Genomic DNA, 17,511 nt, shown 5'->3' with positions numbered 1-17,511 from the left:
AATGCAGTAAGAAACCAGAATGTGAGTCTTGAGCTGCGACTGGGTCCTAACCTTTGCTCTTTGGCTGTGGAACCATTTCAGATCAACGCAGCACACACTAAATATTGGATTCAGATCCTCCACCTTCACATTAGCAGCTGGTTTCTCTGATATGGATATGGAGTCCTATATTAAGAAAAATTCAAAGTCTAAGGCTTTGTGGCTCGATCCACGTGTGGGAACCCGAGCCTGTAAGTAACTACATCACAAACAGAGCAGCACGAGTGTGTCTGAGGACGGTGCAGCGAGAGGCGGAAACCAGATACAAACTTCCAACGTTTTTCGTATGAAATATGTCACAGCAGATTTTCAGTTGACAATAATGGGACACGTTGAGAGGGACTTTAAACTGATCCCTCCTTTCTCAGGAATGCGGGTGAGTGCAGATGGAAGATAATAGGATGGATGAAATTACACTTAACTGCTGATTCGACAGCAGCTCTGATCAGACTGCATTTGTTGGACAGAGAAAAGGAAGTTTACAGTGGAAACCTTTCCTCTCTGATCTCAGGCCCTGAAACGCTGACACACCTGCAAGGAGAGGCAGAGATTCAGGTGTCCATCAGGTGTTGCTGCAAACACTGGTGAGTACAGATGTTTGTGAACTGTCAATGCTGCTGAAGCTGGTTTTAAAGAATGAACTGTGGACGTTGACGTGCTTCACTCTGTTCACCGTGTCTTCATACATCCAGGCTCTGAACATAACGGCATCATCATTACATCTTAAAAAACAATCATATGCTTCACTTTGAGTGTTTCATTCATTTGTATTTTCTTAAATTAGCTGCAGATGTATTAGCAGTCTGGCCCCAGAGCCTCCTTCTATAGACAGTCAGTCTGTGAAGCACCACATCATAGACTCACATCAGCATTCTCATTAAAGCGTTATCATTTATGGACCTGAAATCAAAGTGATATTAGAATTTTCAAAGGCTGGCTAAATGCATATCAGGGCTGCAGCCATTTTAATTCATTATATTATGATTTTCTAACTATAGTTTCTGTTTTTTTCTCTCAGTTGATGTGAATTTATTGCAGTTTTGGATCTGCTGTGTGTTGTGGTTTTATTTCATTTCTGTGTGAAAGAGTGCAGCACATCAGTGTGACGCTCTGTGATGGAAACAGTCACATTGTTTCAATAGAAATGTGCTCATTTAGCCACAGAGCCACTGCAGAAACTCAGACAGTAGATCAGGGCAGGGCTCTGCAGACTAACCCCAGCTGCTGGCTGGAGCTGTCCCACTGCACAGAACCAAATCAGCAAGCAAGTCATTCAATGTAATTTTATTATAGTGATGCAGAGATTTTGTAAAGAAACAAATATTACTATTTATCAAATTAATTTGGAATTAACAAGTGAGTCACACTGAAAATGCAGGTGCAGGAAGGAGGAGAGCATCTGTAACCACGGCTGTACTTGTACATCCTGTATAATGACAATAAAGGCATTCTATTCTATTCTATTCTATTCTAATGTGTGAACAGCAAATTTAAATTTTCAAATATTATGAGTTTTTCTGAGTTCAAAGTCTGCAGTTTTTACACTCCTGACATGTCCAATATTACCTGCCTCATGCTGCCCGCCTTGCCTGGAGAGAGGCAGCATGCGCGCATTTCTGTTCGTGTTTGGCGTGCGCACTGAAGAGGAGCGCACAGTGTGGGACTCAGAGTCGCGCCTGGATTTTGCGCGGTCCGTGAACTGTTTGCTGACCAGCTTGAATTTTCACGGGAGGCTAAGACGACCCTCAGACCACCGTGAGATCCGGCGCTCCCGATGGGCAGTCGGAGGACAATTAAATTTAAATTTCTTTATTTTACAGAAAGTGAAAATCACTGAAATGCAACATTTTACCAGATGTTTAATAAGGAAGAATAGGCCTTCACATGGTGTAGTTATTATTGAATACTTTTAGAAACTTCATAAATGAGCCGTTTTTCACATCATAAAAAATGAACCACAGAAAGATATTTTACCATGTAAGATAGATTGTTGGGGCTGGATTGATTGCAATATCATAATATGCTTTGTTCTTTAAATCCAACTCGGCAGAAGTTAAAATGCAGAATAATATAAACACAATATTTAACAGAGCCGTGCTGCAGAAACGGGAACAGTTATGGCTAGAAGCAGAAAAAGCTGTTTTGTGAAGTATGGCAAAGTTATGATTCCGTCATAAAGTTTGTCTTTTATTACACTATCAGTGTATCATAATCAACTCATCGTGTGACCACAAATGGTCCTTGCCACTTGATGCACAGTTTTGAGCTGGACCAAGGAAGGTATACAGGAATGTCTGAGTCTCCCATGATAACCGCAGGCGCTCCACCAGCCCGTCGGTCTGGGGGCGGTATACGCTCGTTCGAATAGAATTAACGCCCAATAATTCATGCAGCTCCTTTAATGTGCGAGGTATGAACATAGTTCCCTGATCAGTCTGCAGCTCTTTCAGGACACCGGTTCTGTAGATGACCTGAAAAAGTTCCTGCGCCACAATCTTTGCAGAAATGCACTGCTTCATGTTACATAATCCACTAATGCTAAAACAAAATGATATCAAATGAACCGATTAGGTCCATGCCAATGCGCTTAAATGGGACCTCAATTAATGTTATCAGGCAGGCACGTGCACGTGCACATCTTTTCAAGATGGCGCCGGTGAGGTCAGCAGCCGTCGTACCTGCTCCTACGCTTTGTTTGTATATATTAGGTTTAGCTCTAATTTTGGACTTTATAATTCCGCCTGCTCTGTGTCATATCACGTATGACAGACAGACTCTTTTTAATATCAGAATACAGCACTCTGGCTGTATTCTGACACCTTTTTCTCCCGACCCGACTTGGCCTCAGGAGATCCAGCGTTTCCAGTGGGCCAGCTCAAACAAAGGACGGCGCGGTGCCCCCAGGTCACGGACAAGGCCCCGAGGGAAAAGAGCCGGCGTAAGAGAGAGGCTGAGGCGCAGAGCACACCAAACGCCACTGCCGAGCATCCTGTTGGCTAATGTCCAGTCACTGGATAACAAGCTGGACGAACTCAGGGCCAGGATACAGTTTCAGAGGGACATAAGGGACTGCAACATCATCTGTCTCACGGAGACATGGCTGACTCCCCTCATACCGGACCACGCCGTACAGCCGTCGGAGTTCTTCAGTGTTCATCGCACGGACAGAACGAGTGAGTCTGGAAAATCAAGAGGAGGAGGTGTGTGCCTAATGATTAATAACAACTGGTGTGACAGTAGGAATGTTGTCCCTCTGAAACAATCATGTTCACCTAACCTGGAGCTCCTAACCCTGAAATGCCGTCCCCACTACCTGCCCCGCGAGTTTACGTCGGTCATCTTCAGTGCCGTCTATATTCCACCTCAGGCGGACACAAACACTGCACTATCCGAGCTACATGAGGCTATTTCCACCTATCAGGCTAACCAGCGTGATGCGGCTCTCATCGTAGCCGGGGACTTTAACAGTGCAAACTTGAAAAAGGTGATACCGGAATTGATTCAACACATCGACTGCCCCACCAGAGGAGAGAGGACCCTAGACCACTGCTATTCTCCATTCAAAGAGGGCTACAAAGCAAAGCCTCTTCCGCCTTTTGGGAAGTCTGACCACACCGCTGTCCTTCTCATGCCGAAATACAAACAACGGCTCAGGCAGGAACCCCCTGCTGTGAGAGAAGTGACACGGTGGTCTGATCAAACAGAGGCCGCTCTGCAGGGTGCGTTGGATTCAACCGACTGGGACATGTTTCGCAGCAGCGCGGGCGGAGACATCGAGGAGTTTACGGAAACTGTTGTGGGATTTATTGGGAAAGTTGTTGAAGACACTTCACTTAGGAGGACCATCAGGACTTTTCCCAACCAGAAGCCGTGGGTGGATAAATCTGTCCGCGACGCCTGAGGTCCCGCACCGTTGCCTACAACTCCGGCCTCGCCTCTGGGAACATGGAGGACTACAAGGTTGCATCATACAACGTCCGCAGAGCGGTGAAAGAGGCAAAACATCGCTACGGCCGCAGACTGGAACAGCAACTACAACAGTCTGACCCCAGGGGACTGTGGCAGGGACTACGCACCATCACGGACTACAAAGCACCACACACACACCCGGTGAGTGCCGACGCTTCTCTGGCTGATGAACTCAACATCTTGGTCTCTGGAGCTTGAAAAAAGGCGACTGGACTTCTTTTTGTTTCTTGAAGACGTTTCACCTCTCATCCGAAAGGCTTCTTCAGTTCTCAACCAAATGGTGGAGAGACCCAGGTATTTAAACCCCTGTGGGCGTAGTCCCCTGGAGGTGGTTATGACCCTCTATTGATCATGTGCTTGAACACATGTGCCCAGGTGTGAAGGGGGCGTGGGTCATATTTAATCAGTGGTTTCAGTTGAAACCAACTTAGGACTCCGCTCCATTGTTTCCTGTGGCCTATTGAGGTCACTGGAACAAAGGTGTGAATGGGGGTTGAGACGTCTGGGAAGGGAGCTCAGGACAGCACTGTAAGCGGGGGAAAGTTGGTGACGTAATCCACCTCCTCTGTTCAATGATGGTTGTTCACAGTGGACATAGATGGCTTCTTTCACTCCTCTTTCAAACCATCTGTTTTCCCTGTCCAAAATGTGGACATTGGCATCCTCAAAAGAGTGCCCTTTTTCCTTCAGATGCAGATGTACTGCTGAATCTTGTCCTGTCGAAGTGGCTCTTCTATGTTGTGCCATTCGTTTGTGAAGAGGCTGTTTGGTTTCACCAATGTAGAGGTCCGAGCACTCTTCACTGCACTGAACAGCATACACTACATCGCTGATCTTGTGTTTGGCGGGTTTGTCCTTGGGATGAACCAGTTTTTGTCTTAGGGTGTGACTTGGTTTGAAGTATACTGAGATGTCATGCTTGGAGAAAATTCTTCTGAGTTTCTCTGACAAGCCTGACACATATGGGATGACAATGTTGTTCCTCTTGTCCTTCCCATTCTCTGTAGTTTGTGTTTGGCCTTCATTCCTGTGCATCTTAGCTGATTTGATGAAGGCCCAGTTGGGGTAACCGCATGTTTTGAGGGCTTTCTCAATGTGTGTGTGTTCCTTATGCTTCCCTTCTGCCTTAGAGGGAACACTTTCCGCACGGTGTTGTAGGGTCCTGATCACCCCAAGTTTGTGTTCCAGAGGGTGGTGGGAGTCAAAGAGGAGATACTGGTCTGTGTGTGTGGGCTTCCGGTAAACTTCAATGTTGAGGCTTCCATCTTCCTCGATAAGCACCGCACAGTCCAGGAATGGTAACTTGTTATCTCTGGTGTCCTCCCTGGTAAAACGTATGTATTTATCCACTGAGTTAATGTGACGAGTGAAGGCTTCTACTTCTCGGGTTTTGATTTTGACCCAGGTGTCATCTACATATCTGTACCAGTGGCTAGGTGCCGTCCCTTTGAAAGAACCAAGAGCTTTACTTTCCACTTCCTCCATGTAAAGGTTGGCTACAATGGGAGACACTGGGGAGCCCATGGCACATCCATGCTTCTGTCTGTAGAATCCATCATTGTATTTAAAATATGTTGTGGTAAGGCAGAGATCTAAAAGTGCACAAATCTGATCTGGGGTGAAGCTGGTTCTGTTCAGTAAGGAATCGTCTTCCTGTAGTCGTCTTCTGACGGTCTCCACTGCCTCAGTTGTAGGTATGCAAGTGAAAAGTGAAACCACATCAAAGGACACCATGGTTTCATCTGGATCCAGTACAAGATTCTGGACCTTGTTAGTAAAATCTGTAGAGTTTTCAATGTGGTGGGGTGTGATGCCAACAAGTGGTGATAAGATGGTGGCGAGGTGTTTGGAAATGTTGTAGGTGACCGAGTTTATACTGCTGATAATGGGTCGAAGTGGGACTCCTTCTTTGTGGATCTTTGGGAGTCCATAAATGCATGGAGTGGCTTCTCCAGGGTACAGGCGGTAGTAAGTGGGGCGGTCAATGGCTTTTTCCTTTTCAAGTTGTTGCAGGCAGCAAACAACTTTTTTCTTGTAGTTGCTTGTGGGATCACGTCTCAAGACCTCATAAGTATTGTTGTCACTGAGGAGTGTAGTAATTTTGTTGTGGTAATCCGATGAATTCAGCACAACTGAGAATCTACACAGACAACTCAACATCTTCTTTGCGCGCTTTGAGTCGGGAAGCCGACAGCCCGCTGCGCTCCCGGCCGGAGGGGCGGAGACACTCACTGTGACGGAGCGCGACGTGAGGAGGGCGTTTAGACGTGTAAACACCAGGAAAGCGGCTGGACCAGACGGTATTAGTGGACGTGTCCTTAAGACCTGCGCTGACCAGCTGGCACCTGTGTTTACACTGATATTCAACCTCTCACTGAAACTGTGTGTGATTCCCACCTGCTTTAAAAAGTCCATCATAGTCCCTGTCCCAAAGAAACCACACCCCAGCAGCCCCAATGACTTCAGGCCCATAGCGCTCACCTCTGTGGTGATGAAGTGTTTTGAGAGACTCATCAAGACATTCATCACCTCCTCACTGCCCACCACCCTCGACCCACTACAGTTTGCATACCGGCCAGACAGATCCACAGATGACACCATATCCTTCCTCCTCCACAAGTCCCTTTCACACATAGACACTGGTAAGGGGAACTATGTGAGAGTGCTGTTTGTAGATTACAGCTCAGCATTCAACACCATAGTTCCCTCCAGGCTGGTCTCTAAGCTGCTGGACCTGGGCCTGGGCCCATCCCTGTGCAGGTGGGTTCACAGCTTCCTGACCAGCAGACCACAGGTGGTACGAGTGGGTCACCTCACCTCATCCTCCCTCACCCTCAACACTGGATCCCCCCAAGGCTGTGTGCTCAGCCCTCTGCTGTACTCACTGTACACCCATGACTGCGAGGCCACGTCAGAGTCCAACGTCATCATCAAGTTTGCTGACGACACTGCTGTTGTGGGACTAATCTCTCACAATGAGGAGACAGCCTACAGGAGAGAGGTCTCCCGCCTGGAGAACTGGTGCCAGGAGAACCACCTCCTGCTCAACGTCAGCAAAACGAAGGAACTGATCGTGGACTTCAGCAGGAAGCAGCAGAGGGACTACCATCCACTTGTCATCAGTGGTGCTGAGGTGGAAAGAGTAGACACTTTCAAATACCTGGGAGTGACCATCTCACAGGACCTGTCCTGGACTCATCACATAAACATCACTGTGAAGAAGGCCAGACAGCGTCTCTACCTCCTCAGGCGGCTGAGAGACTTCAAGCTCCCACTCAAGGTGCTCAGGAACTTTTACACCTGCACCATCGAGAGCATCATGCGTGGGAGCATCACCACCTGGATGGGAAACTGCACCAAGCAGGACTTCATGGCCCTAAAAAGGGTGGTTCGTTCAGCTGAACGGACCATCAGAACCACCCTCCCCAACCTGCAGGACATTTACACCAAGCAGTGCAGGCTGAGGGCCATGAAGATCCTAAAACAGCCCAGCCACCCCAGACACTCTCTCTTCTCCCTGCTCCCATCAGGCCGGCGTTACCGCTGCCTGAGGACTAAGACTGAAAGGTTGAAGAAGAGTTTTTACCCACAAGCCATCCGTCTGCTCAACTCTGAGCCCTAACTGGACCATTATTGCACAATGTAAATATTATATTTTATAAAAGTGTGTATAGTGTATAGTATATAGAGTATAGTGTATAGTGTGAATTACTTTTTTTATTTTTATTCTTCTTATTTATATGTGTGTGTATATATGGTTGCAGGTACAAAATACATTTCACTGTGCATTGTACTGTGTATAACTGTGCATGTGACAAATAAAACACTATCTATCTATCTAGATAGACCCCTAGTGGTACTCAAGCGCCTGACCTTTTGAGAAAAGTGCCCTTTCTGCTGGAGCCCTTTCGCCCCCCCTTCATTCATCAATATTTCAAAATAAACATGAGACAGGTAATGACAGTGTTTGTGCAATCCCTCACGTTGTTTGGTGCAAAATTAAATACATGTTTTGTACTCATGGGTCATAAAATACGCGATTTCAAAGCCTTGTTCAGCTGTTTACTGACGTTTGTAATGAAGGGGGGCAAACTGCAGCAGACAGAGAATTTAAAGACAGTTTTACTGTTTTACAAATTAGACAAGTTCACTAGTCTGAAGAAAGCCTGATGAAAACATGACCACAAACATTTTGCAGGACAATGTCAGGTAGTTTTCATTTATTTATGCAATTTGATAATTTGAGTTTCTTGATTAGATGTGTATTGACTGTGTTAACAAAAATAAATATATAAATTAAATATCATACTGTGTGTGTGTGTGTGTTTATTTTATGAATAATTTTGGCCCTTTTTTTTTTGGCTTGAGCACCCGCCCCCCCAAAATGTCTGCGCACCTGCCTGGTAACAGGTGCAAAGACACTCTTGGTTTGTCCGGCTGTTTTAGTAACTGACATTCCAGACAGGACGCACAGCACTAGTTTACATCCCCTGTATACCCGAATATAATTCAATCCAGAATTTTCCCTTATCCCATGTGACCAGCCGCCAGGAAGATAATACAGACTCATCTCTGTGCTGGACGTCAGTGCAGCTTTTGATAAGCCAATTTTTCGGCCTCCTATGGGAGAAGCCAAGGTAAATTTTGTGGTAGAACCACAAAATTGACGTCACACACAGATCATGTCAAGACAAACAAAAAATCCTCTTGGAGCACCCCCACACAACAAACAGGAAGTCAGCCATCTTCGCCCAAACTTTGCCCTTTGTCAAGTCGGCGATTATGCACACTGTTTTTGAAACGTCTCCTCCTAGAGCGTTATACCTACAGACACCAAAATCACTCAGCATGATCTACACAAGTAGGGCATCAAAAGTTATTCATGGTTTTATAGAATATTAAACGGTATTCTCAGAAGGGCCTTCGTTTTGGCCTAATTTACCCTCACCTTTTCTGTCATCACTCCTGCATGCTTTGCCCGATTTGTCACAAACTTTAATAAGTCATGTAGAGTCCCAGTCTGCATCCATAAATAGAGAAACAATGGCAATTCCTGCAATAGCGCCCCCTACATAATCAAACGAAAATTTTCATGGAGCTCAAATAATTTAGTTACTCCTAGAATTATGAAATTTGGTATTGTAATTCATTATCATGCTGTCCTAAAAGCTCCCTGAAAAGCCTAATTTTTTGCAGTCTGTGTACCGTCTCCACTATGCTCCCATTGGTGACTTCCATATTAGCCCTCGGGTACACAAGAAAAACAAATATCTGTGGGAATTCTCTTGGTAAATAAAAAGGACACCTAGAGACAAATAAAAGTTCAACATCAGGAGAACACAGCGATTCCCTTACCACCGTGTTACAACACCAGTTCTTATTAATATAACCGCTGTTGGTTTAGATCTCCAGTTCTTGTTCATCGTGGTGAAATCATGCCGAAGAATTTTTTCAGGTAAGGCCGCCATGAGCTTAACATCTCCGACATCGGGGTTCCAGAAAACCAAAAGGGACTTTCGACTATACTGACGAAACTGAGAATGTCCACAGAGACCTCTCAAAAAGTGACAGGTCATCATCAAGATGAGGAGAAGAAGGACTATCGGCCTAATATAAGCCATATTGATGCAAAAATTCCCACATGTTAAAATTTAGAATCACGATTAAAAATAAATAAATAAATAAAAAAATTAAGTTACTTAAGATTACATTAAAAATCAATTAAGTTACGTTAAAAATCATGTTAAAAAGTCAGCTGCGCCCATAAACTACTGCTCACATACCCATACACACTGCTACTGCTACATGCTGTGGAACCCAGGGCAATCTATCCCAAGAATTAAGTGGTGTGAAATGCGGGGCTACTTGCAGTCTTAAATCTGTATGTTTTGTCCTTATGTTTAATTTCAAGTGGCACCATGGAATATTTGTAAATGTCACCATGTACACACAAAATCTCCACCCATTCTGCCAAACCAAGGTTTGGTGGACCAAGGCCTCTGCATAGCCTGGTATGTACCCCCTTGGCATCTTACCAGAACACCAGCTTCCCGCCACCTGCTGGGAGCTCGCCAGCAGTTCCTTTAGCCGTGCCACCAGATGGTCCTCTGCAAACATGACTGCTTCCTTTAGGCTCACCAGCCATTGGCAGCAAACCCACTCCATCATTCTCAGTGGGAACCCCTCAACAAATTACTCCAGAACCACCAGCTCCAGCATCCGCATCTCTGACAGCCTCAGCTGTAGCCATCTGGCTGGACCAGAGGCTCAGTCTTTGAGCCTCTGGGTGTAGGCAAATGGCCGATCTCCTGTCTCCATATGGGAACCGGCAGTAGTCCTCCAGGAAGAAACCCATGCATCTAACACTGCTGGGCAGATGTGGCTGAAGCTGCCCCACAAGTAAGCTTAGTGCTACTTTCTGAGCCTCGCTGGACAACAGGGGCAGCAGCCACAGTGCCCACTTGGTCTCCTCTGAAGTGGCCTTGAACATGTCCAAGAAGGGCTGCAGGACATCTGCCTTCCCCATCTTGTGCAGTGTGATAGATGGGTCAGGGGCAGTGGTGGCTGTTGAGCCATGGACCCAGCCAGATCCACCAAGTTTTCTAATACCTGAGTGTGCCACTCGGCCTGGGCCTGCAATGCCTCAAGATGCTTTCGCTGCTCTGCCACCATCTGAGCCAGCTTGTGCCAGCTGCAAAAGCTGTGGGTCTGACATCCTAGTGTTAAATAAGCCTTCACATTTGGGGCAACTTGGGGTTCAGTATCCTGCCCAAGGTTACTTTGATGTGAGACTGGAGGAGTTGGGGATTGAACGGACACCCTTCAGCACCATAGCAACCCCAATCTTTTCTCCTCAAGCCAAACCATGTGGACATTATCAGTTTCACTGGTGAACTGCCATCAAACATCTGCATGAAGGACCACACTGATGATATAATTAGGAGTTCATGGTGACCATCTTGGGTATGCGAGTTTCTGGCGAAAGAAACAACAGAGCCAACAGACTCTCCATCAACTCATTCCAATACACACAGATAGCTATAACATCATAATGCCGTTTTATTCCAAATGAAATAAAATGAAAATAAATTAAGATACTTTTATAGGCAAAATATTTCACAGGAATGAATATATATGCAGGCCTCTGTAAAATGGAGGAAATAAATACAAAAGAGTTTCAGGAATGATAACAAACAATGTAAAGAATGAACTTAGTTGTGTTAAACATGAACAACTGATAATTTACAAACTAATTTCATATTTGACAGGTAAGCCAATAAGAGACCAATAACACAGCTACTCCGCAACAGATGACAATATTCTCTGACATGATGTCTGGGGACCTGTTAAACACCCTAGAAGATTTGGGAGATGAAGATTTTAGTAAATTCAAGTGGTTCCTGCACCAGGGCGATGTCCTTCGGGGCCGACCTGTCATCAGGAAGAGCCGACTGGAAATGTCAAAGCGACTGGAAACTGTGGACCTGATGATGCAAACCTACGAAGTTGCAGGAGCTGTGGAGGTCACCAAGGTGATTTTAGAGAAGATCAACAGAAATGACCTGCTTCAGAGTTTGCCTGCCAAAAATTCAATAACAGAAGGTCAGTCACAGAAGAGACAAACATGAGGGTATCGCAGTATGACAAAGTCTAACAGAGTGCAGGTTTTATCACTTTAACACCCATAATCTCTGCTTGTCTATCAGTGCATGGCAATGGTGGGAAGACTCCAAAGAAGAGAGGGGATAATGACGATGGTGGCAAGACTTTGGAGAAGAGAGGGGATGATGATGATAGGGAGAAGACTAAGAAGAAGAGAGAGGATGATGACGATGATGGGAAGACTTCAAAGAAGAGAGGGAATGATGACGATGGTGAGAATACTAAGAAAAAGAAAGGGGAAGATGACGATGGTGAGCAGACTAAGAAGAAGAGAGGGGAAGATGACAATGGTGAGAAGACTAAGAAAAAGAAAGGGGAAGATGACGTTGGTGAGAAGACTAAGAAAAAGAAAGGGGAAGATGACGATGGTGAGAAGACTAAGAAAAAGAAAGGGGAAGATGATGATGGTGAGAAGACTAAGAAGAAGAAAGGGGAAGATGACGATGGTGAGAAGACTAAGAAGAAGAAAGGGGATGACGGCAGTATTGGGAAGATTAAAAAAAAGAAAGGACTTTTCTTCTCTAAGACTGAGGCTCCTACTTCTGAGACTGACGGTAAAACTTTTGTCAGGATTGCTAGCTTTATGATTGGCTACAAACAGCTGAATCATAGTAATTTATGCCAGTAAATTGAATATGTAAAGGAGACTGAGTAATTTTGGTTCCAGTTGTATACTTTTGATATCTGTAGACATACACTTCACATTTTTGTCTTTTTATCCTTCAATTTTGACATAGATCTTACAGTTCCAGTACCAGAGCCGCATCCTATCACATTTTACCAACAGATGCTTCAATCAAACTTCCAGGATAAGTTTTTGGGTGCAGAAGAAGAAGAGTGGGCAAAAGATACACAGCATCTGGCTGATATCTACACAGAGCTGTACATCACAGCCAGGAGTGACATACACATCCACACACAGCACGAGGTCCAAACATTTGAGAAGGCATGGAAGCCAACAGGAGCAGAGAAACCCATCCAACCCACAGACTTGTTCAAACATCCTTCTGAAGAAGACAAAAACATTAAAACGGTGCTGACCAATGGAATCGCAGGAATTGGAAAAACCTTCCTTGTCCAGAAGTTTGTGTTGGACTGGGCCGAAAAAAGATCCAACCAAGATGTGCATCTGATTTTCCCGTTCACCTTCCGTCAGCTGAATCCGCTGAAGGGAGAAAAGTTCAGTTTGGCAGCGCTCATTCATGAATGTATCCCAGAAACTGCAGGCATCACAGAGGAGGCTCTTAATTACATCTTTACAGCTTTGGAGTCATCAGAAAACACCGACTATGACAAGAGCAAATTCAAACTTCTGTTTGTGTTTGATGGACTGGATGAGAGCCGTCTTCATCTCGACTTTTATGCTGACGACAATCGTTCTGCTGATGTAACAAAGTCAACAGAAACGGTTGTCCTGCTGAGGGAACTCATCAATGGAAATCTGCTACACTCTGCTCACATCTGGATAACCACACGGCCTGCAGCAGCCAATCAGATTCCTCGAGAGTTTGTCAGCAATATAACAGAGGTCAGAGGGTTCACTGACCCCTGGAAGGAGGAGTATTTCAAGAAAAGATTCAAAGATGAGGAACAGGCCAACAGGATTGTCTCCCACATCAAGACATCACGAAGTCTCTTCATCATGTGCAACATCCCAGTCTTCTGCTGGATCACTGCTTCAGTTCTTGAGGATGTGCTGAAAACCAGAGAGGGTGGAGAGCTGCCTAAGACCCTCACTGAGATGTACACAGAGTTCCTGGTGTCTCATATTGATCAGACAAAAGAGAACGATGGCCCAGAGAACAGCATTCAATACATTAAGTCATTAGCAAAACTGGCTTTTCATCAGCTAGAAAAGGGCAACCTGATCTTCTATGAGAAAGATCTGAGTGAGAGCAACATTGATTTCAATGATGCCTCAGTGTGCTCAGGAGTGTTCACAAAGATCTTCAGAGAAGAACGAGGAAGGAAAGGGAAAGATAAGATGTTCAGCTTTGTCCATCTGAGTGTTCAGGAGTTTCTGGCTGCTCTTTATGTAAGGATGTCATTTATTAACAGCAACAAAAATGTGATGCCTTCACCACCACTGTCACTGAAAAACCTTCGACTGCTTTTAAGCAAAACATCTTCTAAGAAGATCCACAGGATCTCCATTGACAGGGCCTTACAGAGTCCAAATGGACACCTGGACTTGTTCCTTCGCTTCCTCCTGGGTCTTTCAGTGCAGACCAACCAGTACAAACTACACAACCTATTGATCAAGACAGACAGCAACTTACTGGCCAATCAGAAAACAACCCAGTACATCAAGAAGAAGATCAGTGAGAATCTGTCTCCAGAGAGAAGCGTCAATCTGTTCCACTGTCTGAATGAACTAAATGACTGTTCTCTAGTGGAGGAGATCCAACAGTCCCTGAGATCAGGAAGTCTCTCCACAGATAAACTGTCTCCTGCTCATTGGTCAGCTTTGGTCTTCATCTTACTTTCATCTGAAGAAGATCTGGATGTGTTTGACCTGAAGAAGTACTCAGTTTTTGCTTCAGAGGATGCCTTTCTGAGGCTGGTGCCAATAATGAAAGAAGCCAGTAAAACTCTGTAGGTGCACAGATAACTGTATCACACATGTAGGAATTTTTTCAACTAACTCATTCTCAGTCTTTAGATAGTCATATGAGTTATCACCATATTGATAAGTTGGTTAAAAAAAAAAAATTGTACAGTAGTTGCTGCTATCATTGCTCCATGTGGATCACTGTGCTTATCACCTACTCCCCTCTAGGCTGAGTGGCTGTAATCTGTCAAAGAGAAGCTGTAGTGCTCTGTCCTCAGTTCTCAGCTCTCAGTCATCCATGTTGACAGAGCTGGACCTGAGTAACAATGACCTGCAGGATTCAGGAGTGAGGCTGCTGTCTGTTGGGCTGGGGACTCCACACTGTAGACTGGAAAGACTCAAGTAAGCCCAGATCATTTGACACCCCCCACCCCCACCCCACCCCCATCCATCACCATCACACACACACACACACACACACACACACACACACACACACACACACACACACACACACACACACACACACACACACACAAAATCACCGACATGAGGAGATTTGCCAGTAAATTAGAACTAAACATGAAACAGATTGTTTCTTATTTTTCTGCATCCCCAAATGAATACATACAAGTTCCAGTGACAACATGATTCATACAGTTTGAGCATCATGGATAGCTTTGTTCATATGTTTAATGTAAAATGCAACAGTTTACATAACATACATTCCTTCAGGAGAAAGTCTTTATTACTTTATTGTGAAACACTGAACATATCCTGCTCTAGAACAGGTGGTAAACCCCTCAGTCTGAACACTTGATTCCTATTGTACATTTCTCTCTCTCTCTTTCTGCATGTGTGTTTGTATGTGTCTGTGTGCACCTGCCCAGTCTGTCAGGCTGTATGGTCTCAGGAAAGGGCTGTACTTCTCTGGCCTCAGCTTTGAGAGCCAACCCCTACCATCTGAGTGAGCTGGACCTGAGCTACAACCATCCAGGAGACACAGGAACCAAGCTGCTTTCTGCTGGAGTGGAGCATCAACACTGGAAACTTAAAACTCTCAGGTAAGAGCATACAACGAGGCTCACATACTGTTTCTGTGTCACACTGACTGTTGGTTCACAGTCTGTTCCAGCAGCACTGCTGCTAATAGTTACTGTCTCTAACAGTGAAGCTTTAGATCGAGTCTTTGGCAACTCTTGGATCAAAGACAAATCATATGTTCGATCTTGCTATCAGGTTTGATTAAGATCTGAGATTTTAATGTATTGTTTGTGACTATTTAATGTAAGCTGTAAGCAGCTTTTAGGACAGCCTGATAGTAATTAATTACAATAGTCCAGTCCAGAAGTAATAAATGGATGAATTAGCTTTCCAGCATCACTCTGAGACAAAAATTGTTTTTTCTAATTTTTTCATTAATTTTTCTTGCACAAATGCAAGAAAGCAGTCATACTACATATTTGTTTAATATGTGCTTTTTAGACACCATGTTTCTAAGGTTTGTAGGGTCAAGTACAATAAGTTCAGCTTTATCTGAATTTAGAAGCAGGAAATTAGAAGTCATCCAGGCCTTTATGTCTTTAAGACATTCTTGCAGTTCAGCTAATTTGTGTGTCATCTGGCTTCATGGATAGATAAAGCTGGGTATCATCTGCATAACAATGAAAATTGATGTAATGCTTTCTAATAATACTGCATAAGGGAAGCATGTATAGTGTAAATAGAATTAGTCCTAGCACAGAACCCTGTGGAACTCCATAATTAACCTTAGTGTGTGAAGAAGACTCCTCATTTATATGATGATATATAACCAACCTGAACAGTGGATATGATTGAAGGATGAAAAAAGCTTCTGAAGGTTGATTCAGACTGTTTCTTCCTCCAGGCTGGAACATGGTGGAGAACAGAGGCTGAAACCTGGTCTGAAGAAGTGTAAGTGTGTGTGTTCACTTTGATTCATGAAAACAAGGCAACAGATGTTAAAGTAGTTTAACTCTAACTCTAACTCGCTTGTGTTTCTGCAGGTAATTCTGAATTTGACTAAAGACAACAATAAATCGTTGTGAAGTTTTTCTTCAGTCTGTCAATAAATCATCAGATGTTGTTTCTTCTCACCATCAGATTTCTGTGAACTCACAGTGGACACAAACACAGCAAACAGAAACCTCAAACTGACTGACAACAACAGGAAGGTGACAGCACTGGCATTGCAGCAGCCATATCCCACTCATGCAGACAGGTTTGATACCTGTCTTCAGCTGCTCTGTAAATATGGTCTGACTGGTCGCGTTTACTGGGAGGTTGAGTGGAGAGGAGTGGTTGATTTAGCAGTGAGTTACAGAGGAATCAGAAGGAGAGGAGATAGTGTTGACTGCAAGTTTGGATGCAATAATCAGTCATGGAGTCTGATGTGCTCTGATGTTGATCATTACTCTGTGTGGCACAACAACATAGGAAAAGACATCTCCTCCTCCTCCTTCTCCTCTGTCTCAAACAGAGCAGGAGTGTATTTGGACTGGCCTGCTGGCACTCTGTCCTACTACAGAATCTGCTCTGGCTCAAAGACTCTCCTCCACACCTTCAAAACCACGTTCACTGAGCCCCTTTATCCTGGATTTGGATTCTGTACATTGTCATATGGTTCTTCTGTGTTTCTGAGTTCTCTGTAGAAGGAAGCGTCTCCCCTTATGTAGAAAAACACTGAAAATCAACTGTTTTTCATGCATTAAGGCTGATGTTTGACTTCCCACTTTGACATCATATCAGTACATGTATGTATAGCTGAATGTATAGGTTTGTTCTTTTCTTTATTTCTTAATGAGGTGTCTGTGAACATGTGCTTTTTTTTTTTTTTACTTGTGGGTGTGTTTGTTTTTGTACATCAGACTCTTGAAAAAAGCCGCATCAAGCTGATAAATAACTTCCTGCTTAACTTCTGGACACAGTCTGTCTTCGTTCTCATGAGCAGCAGCATTGACCGATGTACTTGTGGACTCTGGTGTTACCATGGAGACCAGTGTGGACTTTTTCACGCTGATTGTGAGTACCATCTGCCTGGGGGACTCCAGGAACCACATTTGACCTCTGCCCTGGTGGTCCTACTCTCAGACTCAGTGATGAGCTCATCCTCCAGTAGGTTGCCTGTTATGATGTCATCATTGCATGACAGCATTAACAGGCAATGTTAAGTGTAAGAAGGGTTGTAATGAAGTGTTTGCCAAGAGTTTGGATGCAACTCCAGCATCGTGAGTTTGTGCTGTTCTGCTCAGAAAGTGTAGAAGAACCTG

General features: G+C 44.5%; 1 protein-coding gene across 1 annotated transcript; it reads left to right on the top strand.

The window, feature by feature from the left end:
• The first annotated feature begins 573 nt into the window (after positions 1–573).
• Positions 574–16,965, top strand: LOC115794630 (NACHT, LRR and PYD domains-containing protein 12-like). Its single transcript, XM_030750239.1, has 9 exons — positions 574–623; positions 11,277–11,610; positions 11,715–11,882; positions 12,069–12,224; positions 12,408–14,265; positions 14,450–14,623; positions 15,112–15,285; positions 16,110–16,156; positions 16,346–16,965. Exons 2-9 carry the CDS (start codon positions 11,319–11,321, stop codon positions 16,891–16,893), a joined length of 3,417 nt encoding a protein of 1,138 aa, XP_030606099.1. The 5' UTR covers positions 574–623; positions 11,277–11,318; the 3' UTR covers positions 16,894–16,965.
• Positions 16,966–17,511: the final 546 nt, after the last annotated feature.

Source organism: Archocentrus centrarchus, chromosome 16, assembly GCF_007364275.1.
Source record: "Archocentrus centrarchus isolate MPI-CPG fArcCen1 chromosome 16, fArcCen1, whole genome shotgun sequence".
In the NCBI taxonomy this organism is placed as follows: domain Eukaryota; kingdom Metazoa; phylum Chordata; class Actinopteri; order Cichliformes; family Cichlidae; genus Archocentrus; species Archocentrus centrarchus.
The sequence above is the reverse complement of the archived record's forward strand: the minus strand, read 5'-3'. Positions and strand labels throughout refer to the sequence as shown.

What these genes read in the sequence shown, in the direction of transcription:
- LOC115794630 (XM_030750239.1), top strand. Translation starts at nt 11,319, where the DNA reads ATGACAATATTCTCTGACATGATGTCTGGGGACCTGTTAAACACCCTA. An exon ending in CAAAAATTCAATAACAGAAG is followed by an intron (nt 11,611 to 11,714) that starts GTCAGTCACAGA and finishes CTTGTCTATCAG; the next exon opens with TGCATGGCAATGGTGGGAAG. An exon ending in AAAGAAGCCAGTAAAACTCT is followed by an intron (nt 14,266 to 14,449) that starts GTAGGTGCACAG and finishes ACTCCCCTCTAG; the next exon opens with GCTGAGTGGCTGTAATCTGT.